Genomic DNA, 21520 nt, shown 5'->3' on the forward strand with positions numbered 1-21520 from the left:
TAGAATGAGGCAACCTAAAAGTAAAGATACAATTTTTGATTCATTGGCAACTTGGAAAAACATTGATTTCACACCACCAAATTCAGAAACTCTAGATGCTACAAAAGTCACAAAAACAAGAGTTAGTAAGACTTGATAAATTTTGAGAGAATACTACTCGAGTACTATACTTCAAAGTCACAGTTTATGATTCTCTGCTTAAAAAAATTGACAATAGGTATATTCTTAACAATGGTTGGTATTTTTACAGACAATTGGTATAAAATCTATTGAAGTGGTTACCAATTTCCGAAAAGAGTAATTTATGACACGTTTTCTCTGAAAGAAAATACAAATAAATACATCGAGGTGTTTAGTGCGTTTTAATTTTATATTTTACTTACTGTTATTTTAGATATCAATCAACGATCAATTGTCATTTGGCTATCATGATTCGTAAACAATTGTCACTGTGTTACTCCGAACTCAGAGTCGATGCTACAAAGTACATTCAGGTAATTTAATTAAACCTTACAAAACATTTAAAAACCTGAAGGCTTTTCTATTTTCTTACATAAGAAACTGTCACATTTCAAATCAACATTTTACAAAATCTACAAAAAATGAACATTCAAATCTATTATCTATTGACAAAAAATATTATGGACAGAATGTATATATGATTGAATTTGGTGTTGAAATGAAAATGTTGGTAATTCTCAACTTCAGTTGAGCTATAATCTGAGAATGTCTGTATGTATGTCTGTCTGTATGTATGTCCGTCCGAAAACTTTAGGGCAGGCTGGACACTTCAAAAAAGGTCGGATTTGGCTGAAATTTGGCACACTTGTTCCTTGGGTGAATATCTGGGGGTGTTTTTTTCATTTTTTGAAAATTTTGATTTTTGGGGCTGGGGACGAGTTTTTCGCCAAACGAGGCTAAAACTTTGGGGCAGCCTGGACACTTCAAAAAAGGTCGGATTTGGCTGAAATTTGGCACACTTGTTCCTTGGGTGAATATCTGGGGGTGTTTTTTTCATATTTTGAAAATTTTGATTTTTGGGGCCTGGGGACGAGTTTTTCGCCAAAACGAGGCTAAAACTTTGGGGCAGCCTGGACACTTCAAAAAAGGTCGGATTTGACTGAAATTTGGCACACTTGTTCCTTGGGTGAATATCTGGGGGTGTTTTTTTCAATTTTTGAAAATTTTGATTTTTGGGGCCTGGGGACGAGTTTTTCACCAAAACGAGGCTGGCAGCCTGGACACTTCAAAAAAGGTCGGATATGGCTGAAATTTGGCACACTTGTTCCTTGGGTGAATATCTGGGGGCATTTTTTTCAATTTTTGAAAATTTTGATTTTTGGGGCCTGGGGACAAGTTTTTCACCAAAACGAGGCTGGCAGCCTGGACACTTCAAAAAAGGTCGGATTTGGCTGAAATTTGGCTGAAATTTGGCACACTTGTTCCTTGGGTGAATATCTGGGAGTGTTTTTTTTCATTTTTTGAAAATTTTGATTTTTGGGGCCTGGGGACGAGTTTTTCACCAAAACGAGGCTGGCAGCTTGGAGACTTTAAAAACGGTCCGATTTGGCTGAAATCTGGCACACTTGTTCCTTGGGTGAATATCTGGGGGTGTTTTCATTTTTTGAAAATTTTGATTTTTGATTTTTGGGGCCTAAGTTATTTATTTTGAAAGGCTCTTAGGACGAGGACACTATTCTAACGCACATAAAAAAATGAAAAAATTAAGATAAAAACACCCCCAGGTATTCACGCAAGGAACAAGCGTACCAAATTTCAGCCAAAACGGACAAAGTATATTTGCTACCTAATACTAAATATTTGAAATGTTACAATTGGGCCTTCTAATAACGGGAAAATCTGAAGTTGAGCCCAGTGCGGTGCGCACGTTCGACTATTTGTTGATTGTTTATTGTTGTTTTAGTATCTGGTGTTACATGTTTTTAGTGTCGAAAAATTCCATGGCTTTGCATCGTTTGTGCTTGGTATACCGTCACGTTCCTGTATTTGATGTTGTTTGGTACAATATAATCGATCATTTCACTCATCATGGCTTGGTACTTTTAAACCATCGGCTCGTTTCTCGACACCTGAATACTGTAATAAGTTGATAAGAGTGATAGGTAAGCTAAAGGTCTCTTTTTTGTCCATCTAAAAGGTTAACGCTGACACTTTCACATGCATTTATAGGTATATTTTACAAAGCAATCTTTTTGCAGTACGCAATTAATCGTGAATGATCTAAGTTTTAAAAAGTGAAACGACTTTGTTCATATTATTGTCATTATTTACCTGTGTATGGGACTTTAATATCTTCATTGTTTTGTTTGCAGATATACTATGCAGAGATCAATCAGTAACCAAATATCATGATTCTTTATCAACGACGAAAATATTGCTTCCCTCTAACACCATCCAATAGTTTGAATGTCGACACTACAAAAATCGAATTAAGGTACTATAAGCCTCCAAAATGACCTACATAAAAGTTTGCACAGTGGTCAATTGATATTTTGATGAATGCGAGTATTAATGTCAAAAAGTGAGAATCTACTGAAATGATTACTTCAAACATTCTACCTATCAATAAATTCAACTCTTGTTTTTAATTTGGAGAAAACATTATAAAAAAATATCTTGTAATTTTCTTTTTTCTCCAGAAATTCAATCGTCGACAATCAATTTTCAAAGTTTCTTCGCCACTGTTTATGCTGATATGATTGGAAATATATACACGTTAACGTATCCTAAGCACTCTCTATCACGTTTCACGATTAGATTGACCGATGCATTTTTAAAAGTTTTTCGTCATGACCATTCGTTATTGGAGTATTATGCTGTTATGTTTTTTGGTTCATTATACCTATCTTGTTTCAATTTGCCTTGTTAATCGAAATACTGCTGCTGGAATTAATGAAGTTGGAATTGGACAATAATGATACTGTAGACTTTATTTTAACTAATGAGAGTATTGTAAATTTTTAATGTCTTACAAAAGAAGTGATTTTTGTACAATAGTAATTTTGTTAATATTTATAAACAACTACATGATTATCTAAAACAACATTTTTCAAATCTTTTTTTTATAAATTGAAAATTGAAATTGTTTCAAAGCTCGTTAATCGACTCTATTGTGGCAAAACTTGATTTTGACACCCACTTTGCCTAAGCCACCTTCAAGAATAGTTGTATCGTTACTCTTAGGTGCCAAATAACGTAGATACTAAACACCGAAACGAATGAAAAACAACTGGAAACACACGAGTGGAAACGAGTCCCCGTAAAGATAAATTGACATTCGGGTTCTAATGGTGATCGGTGCCATATACTTGATCCCTGATGGACCCTTACGCTTTGGCGAAAATATTGTAAAAATGTTGTTTGGATAAAAAAATCTTTCGTCACTTTTTGCTCTCACCGAAAACAATATTGCTTTCCCACTAAAAATCGCTAAAACTAATTTATTTAGTCCCCTAATCGTCCCTGAAATCGTTTTGCATTGCTCTTTCACGAAATTAAATTTACGCGAACAAACAATGAACAGCAAAAAGTTTAAAAGAGACAATTTTATATAAAGTGAAAAGCACTAACAGCACACTCATGGGATTTTGAATTTATCGAAACGAGTTGTTGCAATAAACAGACTGTACCTTTATAATCATAAAGGTTGGCGAGTCCAGTCAAACACAGATTTGATCTGCAGCGTCACGCTTCACCTTGCCTCAATAGTTAAGTCAAATTGAAACAAAGCATTGCTACATTGCATTAAGTACCTAATCCTAACACCAAAATTTTGAAACAGCAAACGCATTAAAAAATGTCACACTAACTCATGTACAGTTCCTTCATATCTTTCTGGAAAGTCGCATTCAATTCCTAAAAAGCTTCTTCGAGCAAATCCAACTAGGCATCAAGGCTGACCTTCCAGCCTCGGCTGGTTTATTACTTTTCATATCACACATCCGATAAGATGGATAAAAAAGTCGGGCAAATTTTTTTTTCATTTTTCTGATAATCACTCCACAGTCCTACCGAAATCGACTGAGGAACTCTTTCGTCCGGGGGAAACTTTTTTTACTCGCCTTTAATTTTTTTTTCACTTCACGTGACTTTTTCCTACTTTAAAATTTTACTTTAAACAAAACAAGTTTCGGACAAGGAAAACTGTTAATTTTGACTTGTTGCTTTTAGAATCTTTGGTAACGCAGTATTTAGATGCCAACGAGAAACAACTGCCGTCACCAGAATCACTCAAATACAAAGTCATATTGAAGGTAATATTAGTGTCTTTTAGAAGAAGGAAGTGGGCGGATATTTGGTTTTTATCGGAGGCAAAGGGCCTAGGTCGAGTAAAATAGCAAGCCGTCTTCCCGCCAAGAAGCGACGAAACTATATTTTTCATAGTCTCTTCCAAAATAAAGTACAATAATATAAAATCTGAAAAAATGGCTTATCGTCTCTTGTAAGATTTCCAAAATTGTCAAACAAAGAAGGCATCGCCAAAGAGGGCGCCGTCAATTTTGAGCGTCCTAAAACACCCTAGCTGTATTTCATTTCCCTAGGGTTTTCCGCTCATTCTTGATAAAAGTTGTTTTTTGTAGAACCAAACTTTGTGCTAGACACCAGAAACTCAGCAATTAGTAACCGCATACTCAGGTAAAAACTTGAATGTCAATATTAATCCATGGGTGCAACTTTCTCGACTTATAATCCCATAGGTTCTCATCGTCATAATGCCCTTCTCGACTGGAAAGTCCCCTCCTGATGGTTCTTTCCATCGACAGTATTTTACTCTTAAAGTCGGTCTCAAAATAATTTGCAGTTGAGACAAAAAATGCCTGCAACTTTTGATAGAATTTGAATGAAGTTGCGATTTTGTGCTCGTTGAAAAGATATTTGCGAGTGGAATATTATCAAGCAAAAACATTTGAAAAATTCAAGAAAAATGAAAATGAAAAATGAAGAAGAAAAAAATCAAGTTCTTGTAGAAACGTGATATAGTTACCATTTTCACAGGAATGATTTTTCAATCTTAGATCATCATTTCAAAAATATTCGTTCAAACAAAGGATATCAAACAAAGTTTGTTAATGGTTGATTGAAAAAAGGCTGTTATTTGGTCGTTTTTCACTACTTTATAGAGTAGTAGAGCAATAATTTTTGCTTGATATATTTTGATTGAATGAATATTTTTGAAAACCAGTCGTTTTCACTATCTTTTTCAAGCAAAAATGCGTCGCGGGTTTGATTTTTTCGGCTGAACAACCAAGTCAGATCGTTATATTCACCATATCCTTTTACAGCAGAGTGTGCTACGCAGAACGGATGATCTGTTACGAGATTACGGTGATTTAGACCAAAATGTCTCTTCCTTTTTTTGAGTTTCTCGACTCTAATTTTCAAAATTGTAATCATCAAAAGCTGTTAGACCCACTTCCTTATTACCCCTCTCAGAAAAAAAACTGCATTTTCTTCTGTAAAAGTTCACGCAGGTTCATTCAGAGATTATAAAACAGCCCTGGTGGTATAATTTCATGGGGTACATATTAGAAATTGACTACGCATAATTTATATGTTAATTATACGTTATAAAAGCGTGCTGCAATTTATATTGTAAAAAAGAAAAAACATTTTAAAAGCTTCTTTGAATGCAATATATTTGGAAAGAAATTCGATAAGTGGGTCCTTAATTCATCTTTAATTTGACAATTTCTTGCAACCAAAATCCCCTTCTTTTAAGATCTTCAATTTTTGCAATCTACCTCAAATGACTCTTTATATGGCTACTCCTACTCTTGTGGTCTAGAATATAATTACCTCACTTTTTTTCTAGCTTGGAAATAATTATAATGAAGCTAGTTTATATATAACTTATTATATATAACTTATTTATATATATAACAAAAAGGAACTCTTAAACAAAAGATCAGAAATTATTGCGAAGTGCCGCCATATTAACAAATATGTATTGGCAAATTATAAATCAAAAGATTAACTTTTTATTTCCCAATAGAATTTCTTTTTCAAATTTTACGACACGTTTTGATTCCCTTGTTAATTACTCTAATTATTGTACGATGTATGAATAGGAAGAGAATTTTGTTCAACATTTAGTTTACAACTGACGATTGGAAACATGAAACTTAAAGTATTGTAAAAAGCAAATTTGGTTAATTTTCTTTTCTTGATATATAACTTATGTAACTTTTTGGCATCTCATGTTACTGCTATTATATGAGCGAGCGGATTTAAATGAATATGGGGTTGAATGTCTTCAGTTATTATTCACAAGCATGTTTTTAAGGCCGGTCTCCGCTTTCGCGCGACATGAGCGAAAATTTTTTGACGTTTTTGTAAGGTCGTTGGTCGGTTGGATTGGTAGAAATTGACGTAACGGATGAAAAAAGTAGAACTTCCTTCAACTTTTTTTTTGTTCGCGCGAAACTTTTTTATAACGTAATCTTTTCTTTAGGCAAAAAACTGTCGCCCATTTCGCGCGAAAGTGGAGTCCGGCCTTTAGAACTTATTTTAATTGTTACTTACAGTACAAGAAGATTGACCAAGGACAAAGTGATGTGTTCCTGTCTTCGTTAAACTCTAGAGATTCAGGTACCTATATTTGACTTTCTTTCTAATGGACATACCCCGAAGAAAACTCCGGAAATTTTTCCTCTCTTACGTTTAGCAAACAAAAAAAAATTTGGTTTGCGGGGAGTCACTAGCCAGTACCTTCCCACAAACCAAATTTTTTATCTGTTTAATGGAGTGCAGCTTATCCAAAACCACGGAAAAATGAGCTGCGCCGAAGAGAAAATCTTGGACAGACTTTCCCGTCCAAAAACATTCGATTCCGCGGCAAAAAGTAAAGCTGGGAGCAAACCATCAAACATGGTTCTTCAAACATTTGAACTTTCTTGTTGAATGGTTTGCGCGGCATTTTCCAACATTCTTTCTTTTTTTTCTCTTTTTAAATCACGCGTTCGAAATCATATTCAATGTTCGATTAGCAATGCAATGTCTTCCTTCTAGGGAAACCCCGAGTTGAATTATTGTTTCAAACATATTTTTTGATTTTTTGGTTGTAAAGATACTATTTTTGATTCCGCAAACCTCCAAACATCGATTTCAAACATGAAACGTCACGATGTTTGAAGAACAATGTTTGATGGTTTGCTCCCAGTTTAACAGACGTTAAAATGCGATAAAAAAGCAGTTTTCGTCTAACAGGCTAGGGAGTCACGTGGTACTCTAACACTTCCTCAGACACTACGCAGCAGGAGGGGGGGGTTTCGGATTTTTGGCTGCTTTCGTTCCGATTGGAAAATCAAGAACTAAATCACTGTCTTTGTACAAGACTGAATAAAACAAAATTCCGTCCAAAGGTCTCCGTCGAAAATATGTATATAGGATGTAGTACTTAGTGCTGGTTAGTCCTAAAAGGCGAAATGCCTACACCTGCTATGCGAGATTTTAGCTCGAACGGGGTACAAAAAAAACTGGGAGGCATGGGTCGTTGTGCTCCTAGGTCTGACCAACACGGGCAAAATTCTCTAAGAAGTGGCTGAAGTGATTTTTGCCAGAAAACCTATTCACCTTTAGATACGCGTTTTCGTTTTGTGGAAAATTCTCTTTTCTTGTCGATAGGGAAATGCCTACGCCTACACCTACACCTGCTCTGCCAACCAAATCTTCGGGGTGAAGTTGCCCAGATTCTTTCAAGAATTTCTTCACGTATGATATTTTTTGGTGATCGCATGGAGAGGGAATCCAGATATCATGATTTTGGATTTCACATTTGGATTTCACAATAAATTAATAAAATAACTAATGTAATATTACTATTAATTAACTAATATTATTAATTTATTTATTTATTCAGCCATTTGGGACGACACGTTATTATCATCATCCCTTAAAACTGGCCTCGTTTACATGGAGGATGAAGAGAAGGTTTGACTTTGTTGTTTTTCTTTTTAAATCTCTCTTGATCGGCTGTTGTTTCTATTGAACAAGTCAATTCTTTTGTATATTGTTGATATCAGGAGGATTTTGCTGTTCATATTTTTGATTTACACGTTTTTTTTTTAAGAAACTAGCTTTACCAAGCAGCCTCAATGTTTTTTAAGAAATCGGCCTTTTGAGCCTTAAATGTTTGTTACATGTTTCTAAACTTTTTGACATAATCAGCCTATTTTTCATGCAAAGAAAAACATTTTGATTGGAAGGTTCTTAAAAAAACCGAATTAAAAAATGTTTTTTTCTCGTTCTCAGCCTCAGTATGTTTCTTAGATGTTTCTTAGTTTTTAGGCAGTTTTTAGCCTCATGTTTCTTAAAAGTGTGTTTCTTAAAAAAAAAAACAGCGTTTATTCCATAGACGTAAATAAAAGTAAATTCTGGTTCAGTTTATTTCATATTGATGTCAATAACCATCCGAGGTTATTTCTGCCTGATTGTTTCTTTTCTGTCAGCGAAATGCCATCAGTCCTTTACTTCAAATTCTTAAATATTTTTTTATTTCAAATATACTTACACACCCTAACTAAAAGAATGCCGAAGTCGACCTAGTTTTTAATTCAAATGCGGGGTACAAAAATAGGGAGGTATGGGTGTCAGTGCTCCTAGGTCTAGACCAACCGGTGCAGAACCAAAAAGTCGTGCTTCCTGTCTAAAAAATGCATACTGTTTTTTTATATGCAAGTATCTACCCCTATATCAGGCTCGCATTATGCTTAGCAATCTAGAATTAAAACGTCATGTTAGCATTCTATTGTCCTTAAACAATATTATTGTTAAGGTACGAAAAACTAAGCCTGAATATACTTGTAAATGTTTTGCTTATAGAAAAAAAACATGTACCTATCCCCACAGGTTTGAACCTTTTTTTTTCTTCTTCTTTTTTTTGCATAGAAATGGAACAAACATTTGTTTGTGTTGACAGAAACATCTATTCATTATTCATTTGAACAAGAGACCACTACACAAGATGATGAAGATGAAGATGAAATTGTTGAAACACAAGAGCAAAATAAAGTATATTATTTTTTTGCATAATTATCTATTTTTTTGTATATTTGTCCTTCCCATGACTCATCAATGTGGCTCGGACAGGCACAACAGAAGCTTTTTATATCTGGTGCGGTGAATGAGGAAATTTGAGCAATTTTATAGCGATTTTACCGACGAAGAGGAAAATTTCGTTTTTTTAGTGAAAATCTGGTACAGCGGCCGCCGTACCTGCCGTACCCGTTACGCCGTGCCGGTCGGATAAGCGATCGTAGACTTCTGACTAAAAAATGCAATAAAGCGCCACAATAGTAGGGGGCAAACCTTTAGGACCCGTGGCATTTTTTATGCGACTCAACCAAACCTGGTCCATTTCAAAGAATGAAGTATTTAAGAGTTTTTCGCGAACGGTTTTTTTCCTAAGGGTTTGCCACCCCCTAATATAAACAAAAATAGCACCTAAAGTACTTTTGAAACGACTAGTACTTAGTCTACTCACAAGAAAGCACACAGTTGAAAGGATTTTCATTTCTCTTTTTTTTTGTAGGATGGAAATGAAGACGAACTACACTTCTCCGAAAAGTATGCCTTTTACTCTTATAATATTCCTTTTAAAGGTTTTAAAAGGTCCGTCTCAATCCGATGATGTTAATTTTCCGTTGGTGAAAAAAATTAAGATTGGTCAACACTTTATCTACCTTATTGGAACTAATTTTCGCGAGAACTAATATTCCCGTTCCAAAAAAAGAAAAAAACCGGATAATTGCCTTTTGCAGGTTTTAATTTTCGTGGTTTTGCCCTTTTTTGGATAAATTTCTTTCATTTCCCTAGGGATTTTTCAAATTTTTCGATAATATTGTGGAAACAATTGTATTTCGTCGGCTCAAATTTTCGCGGTTTGCCAAATTTCAGCGGTTTGTCAATCTCAAAATTTAAGGTTAGCTTTATAGAAAAATCATTTTCCCAGACACTAGTTTTCAGAATTAGTATCTCGTCGCATCAAAATAAGAAAGCCTTAAGTCCATTTTTGTAGTTTTGAGAAAATCAAGTTTAAAGGTTTGAAATGGCTGCCATTTTTGACCATGTTGGGCTAGCTAGCTGCTTTTTTGATATGAATATAAATGAAGAAAGATCTTTCAAGTTCTAAAGTATCAACATTGTCACTTATACCATTGCGGAGATATGAATGCTTCTTCATAGCATGTTTTTCGAGAATGGACTTAAACCTTTTTTTCTATGTAAATTTCCTTGATTAAAACTGAAAATTTGAAAAATTTCCAGTGAAAAAGTGTCTTAACTCCAAAATGGACTTAAGACTTTCTTGCTTTAAACTTTCTTAACTTTTTTGAACTCTTTAACTAAAACCTTAATCTAAAAGGTCCTAAAGTCCAACTAAAATGACAATGGACTTAAGACTTTCTTAACTTGAGAAAATTTCAAAAATAAAAATTCTTATTTTTCAAAAAACTTAAAATTAGGCCACTTTAGGTTGGTTTTTGATGGATTTAAGCCAAAAATTCGATAAAAAATGGGGTGTAAAGCATCGGTATGGTCATAACTCAATTTTTGAAAAAATGGACTTAAGGCTTTCTTATTTTGATGCGACGATCTTTAATGTTAAATACCTTATCGGGGAAAACTTCGTCGAGGAAAATTTTCGCCGGGGAAAAATATTCGTCACTTGCTGGTAGTTGGTAGACGCATTAAGGCCGGGGAAAATTTTCGTCACTTGGCCAAAATTTCGTCACTTTTCCCCGACGAAGTTTTCCCCGATAAGGTAGGTCAGGAAAATTTTAGTCCATGCCTTGATAATATAGTCACTTCCAAATTATTTTCCTTTTATCTGCTCTACTGGTGCAGGTGCATATTAAATAAGACAAAGATATAAGTCAATCATTTAAAAAAGTTTCTCTTTTTCGATAGTGGATATGCAGGGTAGATGTGTAAGACAAGTTGGAGGTTATACATAGGACATAAAAAAACCTCGATAACCCATTTTAGACACATCTGTTATTTAGACCAATGATCTTCATACTTTTGTTCTTAACAGGTGGTTTCATCGTAATATATCTCGTGTGGAGGCTGAAAAACTACTTCGGGAATATCAAAAAGGCGACGGTTCATTTCTTGTACGGCCGAGTAATATGTTCGTTGGAGATTTCTCACTCTCCTTCTGGTAAGTTCAACTCGGTCGGCCGTGTTTGAGGGGACGAGGACCAATTGTTTTTCGTATTTTCTTGGGCTATGTTTTTGATGCACGCTTTGCTTTTTTCTATGAACAAGGACATACCAGAATACACCTATTGACCCGGTTGTTTAAAGATAATAACGTCAGAATTCTTTGTTTATGAGAATGTAAACTTCAAACAGTTTGACGGCATTCCTTCCTTGTATAATTGAAAACAATCTTTAAGGGTTCATTTGTGTATTCGGTTCATGGAGGGTCGTAAATTGTCCTTTCGTTTACCGATTTCTTTTGAGGTCACTTAAACTTTTTAAGAGGGGGTCCAATATATAGGGGGGAGGGGGGGGGTGAAATAAAAATGGGGGAGTTCAGACGCTATGATTTCACCATCCATTATTTCATCATGCAGGAGACAGAACAAAGTACAACATTGTCGAATCAAGTTACGTCAAACGCAAGATGGTTCCACCAAATATTTCTTGGTTGGTCAAAAGAGTTTTGATAACTTGTGGAGTTTAATCAATCATTACCAATTGAATCCATTACGCTCTGATCAATTCGAAATGACACTGAACGAACCGATCCCACAGGTGAGAGATTTTTGTTGTACATACTTTACAGTCAATTCTCTCTCTCTTATTCGAACCTCTGTTATTCGAATCTTTATGTAATACGAAGTTAAATGTTGGTCTCTCACCGGGAAAGTAGAATAAATTACTCTTTGTATTTCGAATCTTTCTCTAATTCGAAGAAAATTCCTGGCCCCTTGAAGATCGAATTGGAGAGAATTAACTGTAGTATGATATAGTGATTTGGTTAATAATCGTGAAAGTTTACTCAAAAATATCATTTCTATTGAGAGTTTACTATAATTCTCGTTTTTGGTCTCAGTTTCATGGCGCCTCTACGCCAATAAACCTTTTCATAAATTACGTTACGAACATCACTTGCCTCGTTTTGAAATTATTGCTCTGGTGATTAAATCTCAGCAGATTTTATTAAAACTACTTTCTGTTCATAAAAAAAATTATTTAATGTCTCAACGGACATAATCACCATGGTAATATTGTGTACGAATACGAGGCAAGTGATGTTCGTGACGTAACTTATGAAAAGGTCTATCTTCAGTGAAATTTGAAACTCTGAGCTTAAGATAAGAATTTTATTCAATTTTCTTTATAATACTGCTCTATTAGATTTTAGAGCAAATGGAGAAAATAAAAATTTTACAAGTTTAAAATATTTCAAAATAGCCCAAACGTAAATTGAGGCTTAATTGAAATGTATTCCATGAAACGAAATGCTAATTGAAACCACTGATCATTTTGCTTAGGTTTACCTGTGACTCTTAAGTTATCCTCGAAAGGTTAGTCGGTACTATGACAATATTTTTTCAATACTCTTCCGATTTTGTGATCCTAACTGCAACTTGTTGAATCAGAAAAAAGGATAAAATGCTTTGTACCTCCTGGAATAATTGTAAGTCCCCGTACCCGTTCATAGACATGCCCGTCTCTTCTCTTACCTTCGCAACGAACACCAGTATCTCATATGAAATGTTTTCATTTTATTTTCATTTCTAGCCAAACGCTCATATTGGTAAACCGTAAGTTCATTATTTTCATTTCTGATAAATCTTGCAATTCAGGGTAGTAGGGAAACTTTGAAAAAATCAATGTTTTCGTTTCCTTTGTTTGCTATTGGCAGAAATAAAATAAAAATGGAAAGAATATTACTTAGTCAATCTAAGAAGTATAGAAGGGAGAGAATGACTATCGAATGGTCTAAGACGCCATCGCCACGAACCAAGGGCCCCTTTTCGAATTTCCAGATGAGATGGGGTTTTTATAAAATACTTTAATAATTGGTCATTTGAAGTAATAAAAATGACGCGTTCTTTAGAAAAAGTAGCAAAATTGTTTTATTACTGATTAACGACCAACCAAATCAAATAAGAGCTTGTAAAAACGTCATCTCGTTCCCTGCGATAAAGAAACACTCATTTTCAAATAATACATTTACTTTTAGTTGGTACCATGACAATTTGACGCGCCAACAAGCAGAGGATATGTTAAAACGCATGCGCAAAGATGGTTACTTCTTGGTCCGCAAAAGGATGGGTTCGAACGAATTAGATCCTGATAGTGATTCTTACGCCATCTCATTCAGGTAGCTATGCACTTTTTAAAGGCCGGTCTCCAGGGAAATTCGCGAAAGTTTATGCTCGCGAAAAGTTCTCAAAAAAGTTGGAAATCTATAAAACCTCGAAATCGTAATAAATATCAAAATTTTTGGCATATTATTATCCTTTAATGCCTTTTTAAGTCAAATAGCAACCGTCTTTAGCGGATTTAAGGAATATTTTCCACTTTTAAGGTAATTTTTATTCAAAAATTCTCATTTTTATCCTACGATTCGCGAAAGTTTATGCTCGCGAAAAACATATTTTCCTCAAATTCGCGAAAGTAAATGTCGTGGATTTCGCGATTTTTTGACCTCGCGAAAGTTTCTGCTCGCGAAAGCTTGTACGTCTAAGTAGCTATATTATATGGTAGGTCCATTCAGCATGTTGCTTATTAGTCAGAAAGTCAACTGTGATACTCAAAACAGCATTTTTGTCTTGAAGGATTTTTAGTTCAAGGTTAGTTTAGTTGAAATTAAATTTTGTTCAAGGAATGAAATTGTCTCCTCGTGATTCACAGACTCAGGTGAGGCAATCTTCTTAAAATCCTGATTAGGAATGTTTTCATTGATCTTATTAAAAATACCTTTGGTCTCAGCAACAGCATCCTTGTGGCCAAGTTTTCAAGTCTGTTGTTCATTATTTCTTCTATAATCTTACCAAGTTCAGTTGACCTTCTTGTCTTTTGACTCATATTAACAATTAAACCAGAAGAAATCAATAAACCAAGCCAAAAAGCAACAGAAAATCAAAAAACAACAGCAAATAAAAAAAACAATAGCCAAGCAAAAAGATTGAGCAAAAAATTTCAGACGCCCTTTTTAATAAGACACGTCAGTATATCAAAAGCATGACCGTACACCACCGCGTTCGAACGTACAATGCCAGATCAGTTATTTCTCGTGCGATACTGAACTTCATCTGCGAAGTGAGGGTTGTCCTGCTTCGTTGTTAGCCCTACCCGAAGGAAGTACCTATGTACAAAGAATGAAGTTTCTACCTCCGAAAAATCTTTCTTCTTAATTTTTCATTTACATTTTCCAAAATTGTTACAATAGTTTTTTGCAAAAAAATTCAAGTGCTCTAAATTATCTTTTCAACGGTACATAACCATTTGTTGGAAAATTGCAGGTAAAACAACAATATCTCATTCTTAAAGCAAACGGACTTTAATAACCCTTTTTACGCGTTTTTCACTTTTCCGAAAAAATTTAATTTTGTCTCTAAAGTTTCTTACCAATAGAACTAGTGGATCAAATGTAAAAAGTAACACCTCGGATATTTATTTTTTGGAGAATGAACGATGGAAAACCGGACCGCTGGGGCAGTGGGAGAGCTGCCGCCGCCGGAAAAACATGCGGCAGAACACCGAATAACGCACCGCAAGGTGGAGCCTGGACTGATGATAAAAACAAGAAACAATTAGTGTTTTAAGTTTTTTTGGGTTAATTTTTAGAAAATAATTTATATATAAAAAAGTGGTAAAAAGTAATATAAAGAATCCAGGATGAGAAAATTATTTACAAAGGTATACGTATAATTTGGTGATGACGTCACTACCAGAGTGAATCATCGTTGGTGAAAATGCTGCAGACCTTGATGAGAAGAAACCATATTCCGATACAAAAGGTGACAAGTGAAACGTCATATACACCCCAGGGTCTTTCGTTATCATGTTGGTCGAAAATAACGGCTGATGTGCTTACAACGTCTTTTGATGCTCTTGATGGACTTTTTCGTTGTGGAGAACTATATAAAATCAGCAGTAGCGATGTTTAAGGAAAAGAAACTAAACTGGCAAGGGCTATTAATATTAATTGGAAAATGTCTTGAAGCAGATGAGAGGAAACAAGTGAACTGAAGTAATCCAAGTTCCTATTACTGATTACACGTTGTTTTTTATAAGAACATACGTAATTTTTGAAGCCTTAGGATGAACATTTTCACCTCATTTTCCTAAGAAATCGGATGTTTTTGAGTCCACAAAGCCTTAAGATGTTCTTTGAAATGTTTTTAACATTTTGTCCATCGAAGCCTTATGTTCTTATATAGTTTGTCCTTATGAAAAAACGTATAGTTTCAATTACCTTTTTTGTACTTTAGCGACTTTCTTGATCTTGCCATTGCTAACCTGGTTCGGATTGTTATCCTTTGCTTCTTGTAGCTTTGGAAGCTCTTTGTTAGGTGCAGGAACAGTTGGTGCTTCGATGTCGTTGGAAACAGCCTGTTTTGATTTTCTCTTGCGTTTCCTTTGCTTTTGCTTGCCCACTGCCTCTGTCTTTTGCATAGGTTGCATTTGAGCAATTTTATACTCATATTCTTTCTTCACCGTTTGCAAGTGTTCTTTGGTGGACTCAAGCTTTTTGTAAGCTTCAATCTTCTTTATACCATTCGTGTGAGCCTGAAAAGAAGTATTTAAAATTCTGATAACGATCACACAATCGAGAACCTTTTTGAAGTCTTTTACGGCTTTCCTTTACTAAATATTTAAAATAAATATTACTCGTTGCCTAAAAAATAGCTTTTCTATGGGGTAAAACCCATGATTGATGTCGATCTACAGTGGAACCTCTAATTAGCGGACACCATCGGGGAAAGGGTTAGTGTCCGCTAATTAGAAGTGTCCGCCTTTTAGAAACTTTTAATTTCGGAGCTCTGCTTGAAATAAAAATATCTAAAAATTTTTTTCCGATTTTGGACGTCTATGACCCGTTTGATATTCAATGTCCGCTAATTGGAGAGCTAAAATAGGGGTTTTGGCCATTTCGTGCAAAAAAATTGTCCGCTAATCAGAGGGTCCGCTAATTGAGTGTCCGCCTTTTAGAGACTTTTTATGAGGATTTGACTAGGAAACGTCCGGGGAAAATGAAATTGTCCGCTAATCAGAGGTGTCCGCCTTTTAGAGTGTCCGTTAATTGGAGGTTTTACTGTATCATTCTTACACTTATAATTTTTTTCTCGTATTGGGAGTTGTAAAGGATTATTCGAATTCCAACAAAAAGGGATCGGCTCAGATCAGCGAATATTATCTCAACGACTCCTGCAACCTAACCTGATAACAGCTGTTCATAATTTTTTTACGCGCACGGTCAACCTCTAAAAGCGCTTGGAAATTACGCATCTGAGAAAAATAGTCCTCCCGCGTAAAATTCTACAACAAGAATCTTGTTGTGCGCACAATCACGCAACTTTGTTGTCATTCCTAACCCTTTTAGACGAACACGGTTCTTACGATTTTGAGATTGCATATTCGTCACATTGTTATGTTTTCACACATCCCTTTAGAGAGCTCCCAAAAATTTATTTTAATTGGATACTGATCGATGTCAATTTATTGCAATAAAATATTGAAATCTCACCTCTTCTCTGTAAGCATTGCGTTCACGGATCAAAGATTCGATTCTCTTCTTTTCACGTTTCAAATCGTTCTGCATTTTCTCCATTGAGACCTTTTGTTTTTCGATAGTAGCTCGGTCCGTATTTTCTTTCTTCTTTTGTACGGAAATATCTTCCAAACGAGCACGAATCTCGACTTCGCGTTGGTTTAGTCTCTTCTCCAAACGGAGAACACTGTTCGATGCGCTGTCTAGTTTCTTCTCGCAAATTGCTTTTTCTTTTTGTAAGTTACCAATCGTCAATTGAGATTCTTTAAGGTTGCCATCTTTTGCAGCCAATGCCTTCTGGTGCATCAAATCCAACTGGCTGGCTTCTTTTTTGAACTGGTCAATCTGTTCCTTGGCTTCACTAATCTCATCCATGTGTGCGTTTTTCGCACAGAGCAATGCCTCATTCTTTTTTGCCATCTCTGCTGCATGTGTTGATTCAGATTCGACTTGCGCTAATTTCAATGCATCATTCTCTGCCTTTAGCAATCCCACATTTTGTTCCTTAACGTTCATTTGTTCTTTGAAGCTATCGCACGTCTTAACCAACTCGCTTTCTTTTCGTGTCAGTTCTTCAATATGTTTCTTACGCTCTTCCTCGTTATCCTTTATCAATTTCTCATTCATCGCCTTCAGATCATCCAGCTCATCATCCTGTTGTTGTTTTTTAAACTCTTCTCGGCCATGGGCCACCTTTTCGTTAGCTTCCTTTATCTCTTTAGTAGCCTTAAACAGTTTCTTCTTAATGACAGCTTTCTTGTCATTCAATTCTACGAGCTGAGTGGCCTGGGCATTGATTTTTTCAGTTTGTTGCTGTGCAGAGTGTTGTGTATTAAGCAGTAATTTCTGTTCGGCGTCCAAACTTTTACGAAGCTCTTGAATAGTTTTTTGATCCATCTCCGATTTTTCTTTCTCAATAGAAAGCATTCTTTCTATACGTCTCGCCCCTTGTTCTTTCACGGCATCTAACTCCCTCTCAAAATATTTCTTTATTTCGCAGACCTCAGCGTCCTTCTCACAGATTTTAGCCTCCTTTTCTGCTAGAAGGACTTGGTTGTGTTCTTTTGCTTCGGCCAATAACACGTCAAAGTGTTGTTTCAACTGCGACGTAGTATGGGCCACGCAATCCTTGATATCAACGCCCATCTCTTCAACCTCTTTACGGGCCATTGCTAATTGTTCATTCAAACCCTCGATCGTGTTGCGCAAAGCATCCGCCTCTTCACGATGTACAAGATCGGATTCTTCTTTAATCAAAGATAATCGCCGGATTTCAGTTTCAGCTACCGTGTTTCTATTTTCCAAGTTCTCGTAGTCAACTTTTATTTTACTGTAGTCACCTTCCATTTTACGAAGTTCTTCCAAAAGAGCTGTTTTATTTTGTTTAGAAATGTCTACACTTCCTTTTGCTTTTGTATTGGCTTCACTCTCTCTTGTTTTTATCGCAATGCCGAATTCCAGTGGGCCGGCGTTCAACTCCTTTATAATCTATAACCGATGTGAAAAATATTTAAGTCAGAATTTTCGGATGAATTAGCCCGTAGAAAAGACTTTTACTTAACCTGAGGCCTCGCCCTTCTTGTTTTAGTCGGGGGTAACGAAATGCATCAGTGTTTATATGGGTTAATATAAGAGTCACTTCAATTTCTATTTCTATTTGGTTGAGTTGCAGGAGGCTTTAGAGGCCTATTCTCGCAACTATAGCCGCTTACTAATGAGCGTCCCGTCCGCACCTTGAACTGACTACCCAATTCCCCTCACATGGCATGGGTTGACCCGGGCGAAGGAACGTTCACTTGCCAAGTGAACTGCCGTGAGTGGGAATCAAACCCTGGCCGCCTGCACAGAAGCCAAGGTCGACTACCACTATACTACGGCACCAAATGCTGATTAAAACTCTTTACAAAAAGCGTATAAACATGGTCCAGGATACAACGACAGTTTTACAAGAATTTTTTACTTTCTTCTTAAAGCCGAAAGGTTGTGTCAACTTAATGTGTCAGATGTAAGAAAATTCTTATGAAATTGGTTGGCCTTTCTTCAGCAGGGGTAGAAGATGAGAAGATTCGAGTTAGAATTATTCTTCACTTCCCGATACCAAAGAAAAGTGTGATTATAGAAACTAACCTTTCTTCGAAGTAATTCTTTATCATCAGTAACAATGCATGACTGTCTGTTTCGGCCACCGTAAAGTTTGTCAGGAAGAGTAACATCCTTGTAACTGATTAACGTTCTATCAGTCTCACACAACTCTCCAGCTTCTGAATTTCGGCTTGGTTTATTTCCACGGCCTGATTGAGAACCCTGGATTGGATTTCCACCACGATAGAACCCCTTTGGAAGTCTTGCTTCCGAAGGTTTCTTTACATCTTCTGTCATCAATGATGTAGCGCGCCACCACATCTTTCAAAAAATATTTTCGTCGATAAATGTTTTACACGTCTATTCAATTCACAATGAAATTTTTAAATGAACCTGTTTTTCGTTCGGTGTTTAAAGATCACTTTTTTAAAATGATATTTGACGTCAAAAAATTCAACGTAAACTGGCGTCATAATGACGACTTTCTTAATCTGTCATTCTGATGAAGGATTGCCGGCCGCCCACGCTTACTTGTTTTTATTAGGGGAAGCATCTTTAATATCGTATTGGGATCAGAAATTAACAAAAAATAAAAATAAACCTTTCTAGTTTAGCTCTACGTTAGCATAGTGGGCACCCCCCCCCTTTAAAAAGGGGGGTTTGAGAATTTTACTGAATTTAAAAGAAGGGGGGCTTGTGAAAATTTCAAATAAAAGGGGTGGCTTGGACAAAAAGAGGGGGGTTAATTTTTTAAAGGGGGGCTTGGAAGATTTGGCAATTTGCAAAAGAGTGTTTTCCATTCATTTTTAAATTTCTCAACAATTATTATATTTCCATTCATTTGAATGAAGCAAAAACTCTGTTTCTGCAACTCTTTATGGAGTATGTTGCTTTTTCAACCTTTCCAAGACAGCTGCTTTTGTTTTTCCACCACTTATTTCACAAAGGTAAAAAAAAAGAGGGGGGTTGAACTTAAACCTGGGAAAAAGAGGGGGTTGAATAAAAAGACGGGGGGTTGAAGAATTTTCATTTTTAAGAGGGGGTTGAGCTAAAAGAGGGGGGTGCCATTTTTAAGGGGGGGGGGGCTTGATACCCCTCTGCCCGCTATGGTTAGGACCTAGAAATAACTCGTTCTTCTAAATTGATTTTCACAATTTTGCCAAAATTCCTTATTAGGGAAAAAGTCACAGTGGGACAAATTCAAATGGTTTGTGGTTTTAATCCGCAGATTGTTAAATTGCGAAGTTATTTTTTGCCCCGAGAAAATTAAAGATCATTAAAAAGCAATTGAGTTCCAAAATTACGAAAAGGGTTCCAAAATCACGAAATTCAAAAATCAATTCCCTCAAAGGGTAATAAATTCATGAAATTTGGACTAAGATTTTGGCTGAAATTTAGCGGAAATAGTCTCTCTAGTGTTGGCAAAAGCGTCAAAAAAAAGTTTCTCTTAGGGTCGATTTTCGAACTTTGGCTCGGACATACCCGTCATCTCACAAACCTAGTACCCCGGGGGGGGTTTTACCTCTCATCAATCCTGAACCATTGCAAAATCCTTCCTGATATCGAATATTATTCATTGATCTGTTTTTAGGACTGCTGGAAGTATTAAACATTGCGTCATCAAAAAAGAAGGCCGTTTATTTATGATTGGATCAGCACCCTTTGAAAGTCTGGTTGAACTGATCTCACATTATGAAAAATTTGCACTTTATCGTCAAACCAAACTGAAATTTCCTTGCAATCAAGAGGTTGGTATGATTTACTTTTACAGTGGAGGCTCTTTAACTCGAACCTCTATAACTCGAACTCGTTTTCCTGTCCCTTCAGTTATGCCTTATAAACCTTACTCGCTCCATAACTCGAAATTTTATTAAAACAAATTCGTATTCTCCGTGCATGTTTTAATTATGCAGGCTCCAATATATTTTTTGAAATTTTTTCTTATCATTGACCAAGCGCTTAACACTAATGGGTCTTCAATCATCCTTTGGTTAGTCCGTTCGTTCGTAAAGGACGGAATCTAAAATCAAAAACATGTTGTTTTTTTTCATTTTCAGGTCGTCAAGGAGCTTGGCATCGTGAGTATACTTTCCATTGAGGTTTAGAGACAGTTTCAAGATTTTCACAATCTTTATAATATTTGTTAAATTTTTATGGATCTAAATTAGGGTGGCCACATAATATATACGAGTTTTTGCTTTGGCATAGCAAATTAATGCATTTTTTCACCTTTTCGAGTGGTAAGTTTGGTCGTAACTAGGAATCTGATTTGAATATGTCAATACTTTCCAACAACATAATTTAGGGGTATTTTTTTGCCGAAAATGACTATATCGAACTATGACCTATACACAGAAGACCGGTAAATGGGCATTTCCGTGCGCGTTCATTTTAGTATTTGAATTAAAAGTATATTTATTTTTCATTATAGAATCCAGACTTAGAAGAAGAAGCACCCGATTCGTTTTATGCTCTACCCAACGCCACGACGCACAAAGTGAGTTTTCTCCAAGAAATAGACCTTTTCATAAATTACGTCACAAACATCGCTTACCTCTGAATAGGAAGTAGTTTTAATAAAATCCGCTAGGAGTTAATCACCATGGCAATAATTTCAAAACGAGGCAAGTGATGTTCGTGACGTAATTTATGAAAAGATCTATTTCGGTTCTAAATGTTCCTGTA

At 35.7% G+C, this 21520-nt stretch overlaps 2 protein-coding genes and 1 long non-coding RNA gene across 3 annotated transcripts in view; 2 read left to right on the plus strand and 1 right to left on the minus strand.

The window, feature by feature from the left end:
* The window catches only part of LOC136799051 (1-phosphatidylinositol 4,5-bisphosphate phosphodiesterase gamma-1-like), a 52561-nt gene that overhangs the window by 16979 nt on the left and 14062 nt on the right, over positions 1 to 21520 (plus strand). Inside the window, exons 14-26 of the mRNA XM_067055730.1 lie at positions 4192 to 4274; positions 6546 to 6609; positions 7645 to 7731; positions 7880 to 7950; positions 8908 to 9030; positions 9551 to 9585; positions 11054 to 11179; positions 11598 to 11778; positions 12772 to 12794; positions 13217 to 13357; positions 20427 to 20583; positions 20893 to 20913; positions 21267 to 21332. Coding sequence (XP_066911831.1) covers positions 4192 to 4274; positions 6546 to 6609; positions 7645 to 7731; positions 7880 to 7950; positions 8908 to 9030; positions 9551 to 9585; positions 11054 to 11179; positions 11598 to 11778; positions 12772 to 12794; positions 13217 to 13357; positions 20427 to 20583; positions 20893 to 20913; positions 21267 to 21332 — 1178 coding nt within the window. The remainder of the gene's footprint in view (positions 1 to 4191; positions 4275 to 6545; positions 6610 to 7644; positions 7732 to 7879; positions 7951 to 8907; positions 9031 to 9550; positions 9586 to 11053; positions 11180 to 11597; positions 11779 to 12771; positions 12795 to 13216; positions 13358 to 20426; positions 20584 to 20892; positions 20914 to 21266; positions 21333 to 21520) is intronic.
* LOC136799052 (uncharacterized) lies at positions 1905 to 2843 on the plus strand. Its single transcript, XR_010845472.1, has 3 exons — positions 1905 to 2123; positions 2334 to 2455; positions 2661 to 2843. It is a non-coding gene; the product is annotated as an uncharacterized lncRNA (long non-coding RNA).
* LOC136799049 (interaptin-like) lies at positions 14816 to 19260 on the minus strand. The gene is made up of 4 exons (XM_067055728.1): positions 18881 to 19260; positions 16730 to 18241; positions 15458 to 15771; positions 14816 to 15119 (listed from the first exon to the last, which is right to left on the minus strand). Exons 1-4 carry the CDS (start codon positions 19154 to 19156, stop codon positions 14927 to 14929), a joined length of 2295 nt encoding a protein of 764 aa, XP_066911829.1. The 5' UTR covers positions 19157 to 19260; the 3' UTR covers positions 14816 to 14926.

The sequence above is a fragment of the Clytia hemisphaerica genome, unplaced genomic scaffold, assembly GCF_902728285.1.
Source record: "Clytia hemisphaerica strain Z4C2 unplaced genomic scaffold, Clytia hemisphaerica genome assembly, whole genome shotgun sequence".
Taxonomy (NCBI): Eukaryota; Metazoa; Cnidaria; class Hydrozoa; order Leptothecata; family Clytiidae; genus Clytia; species Clytia hemisphaerica.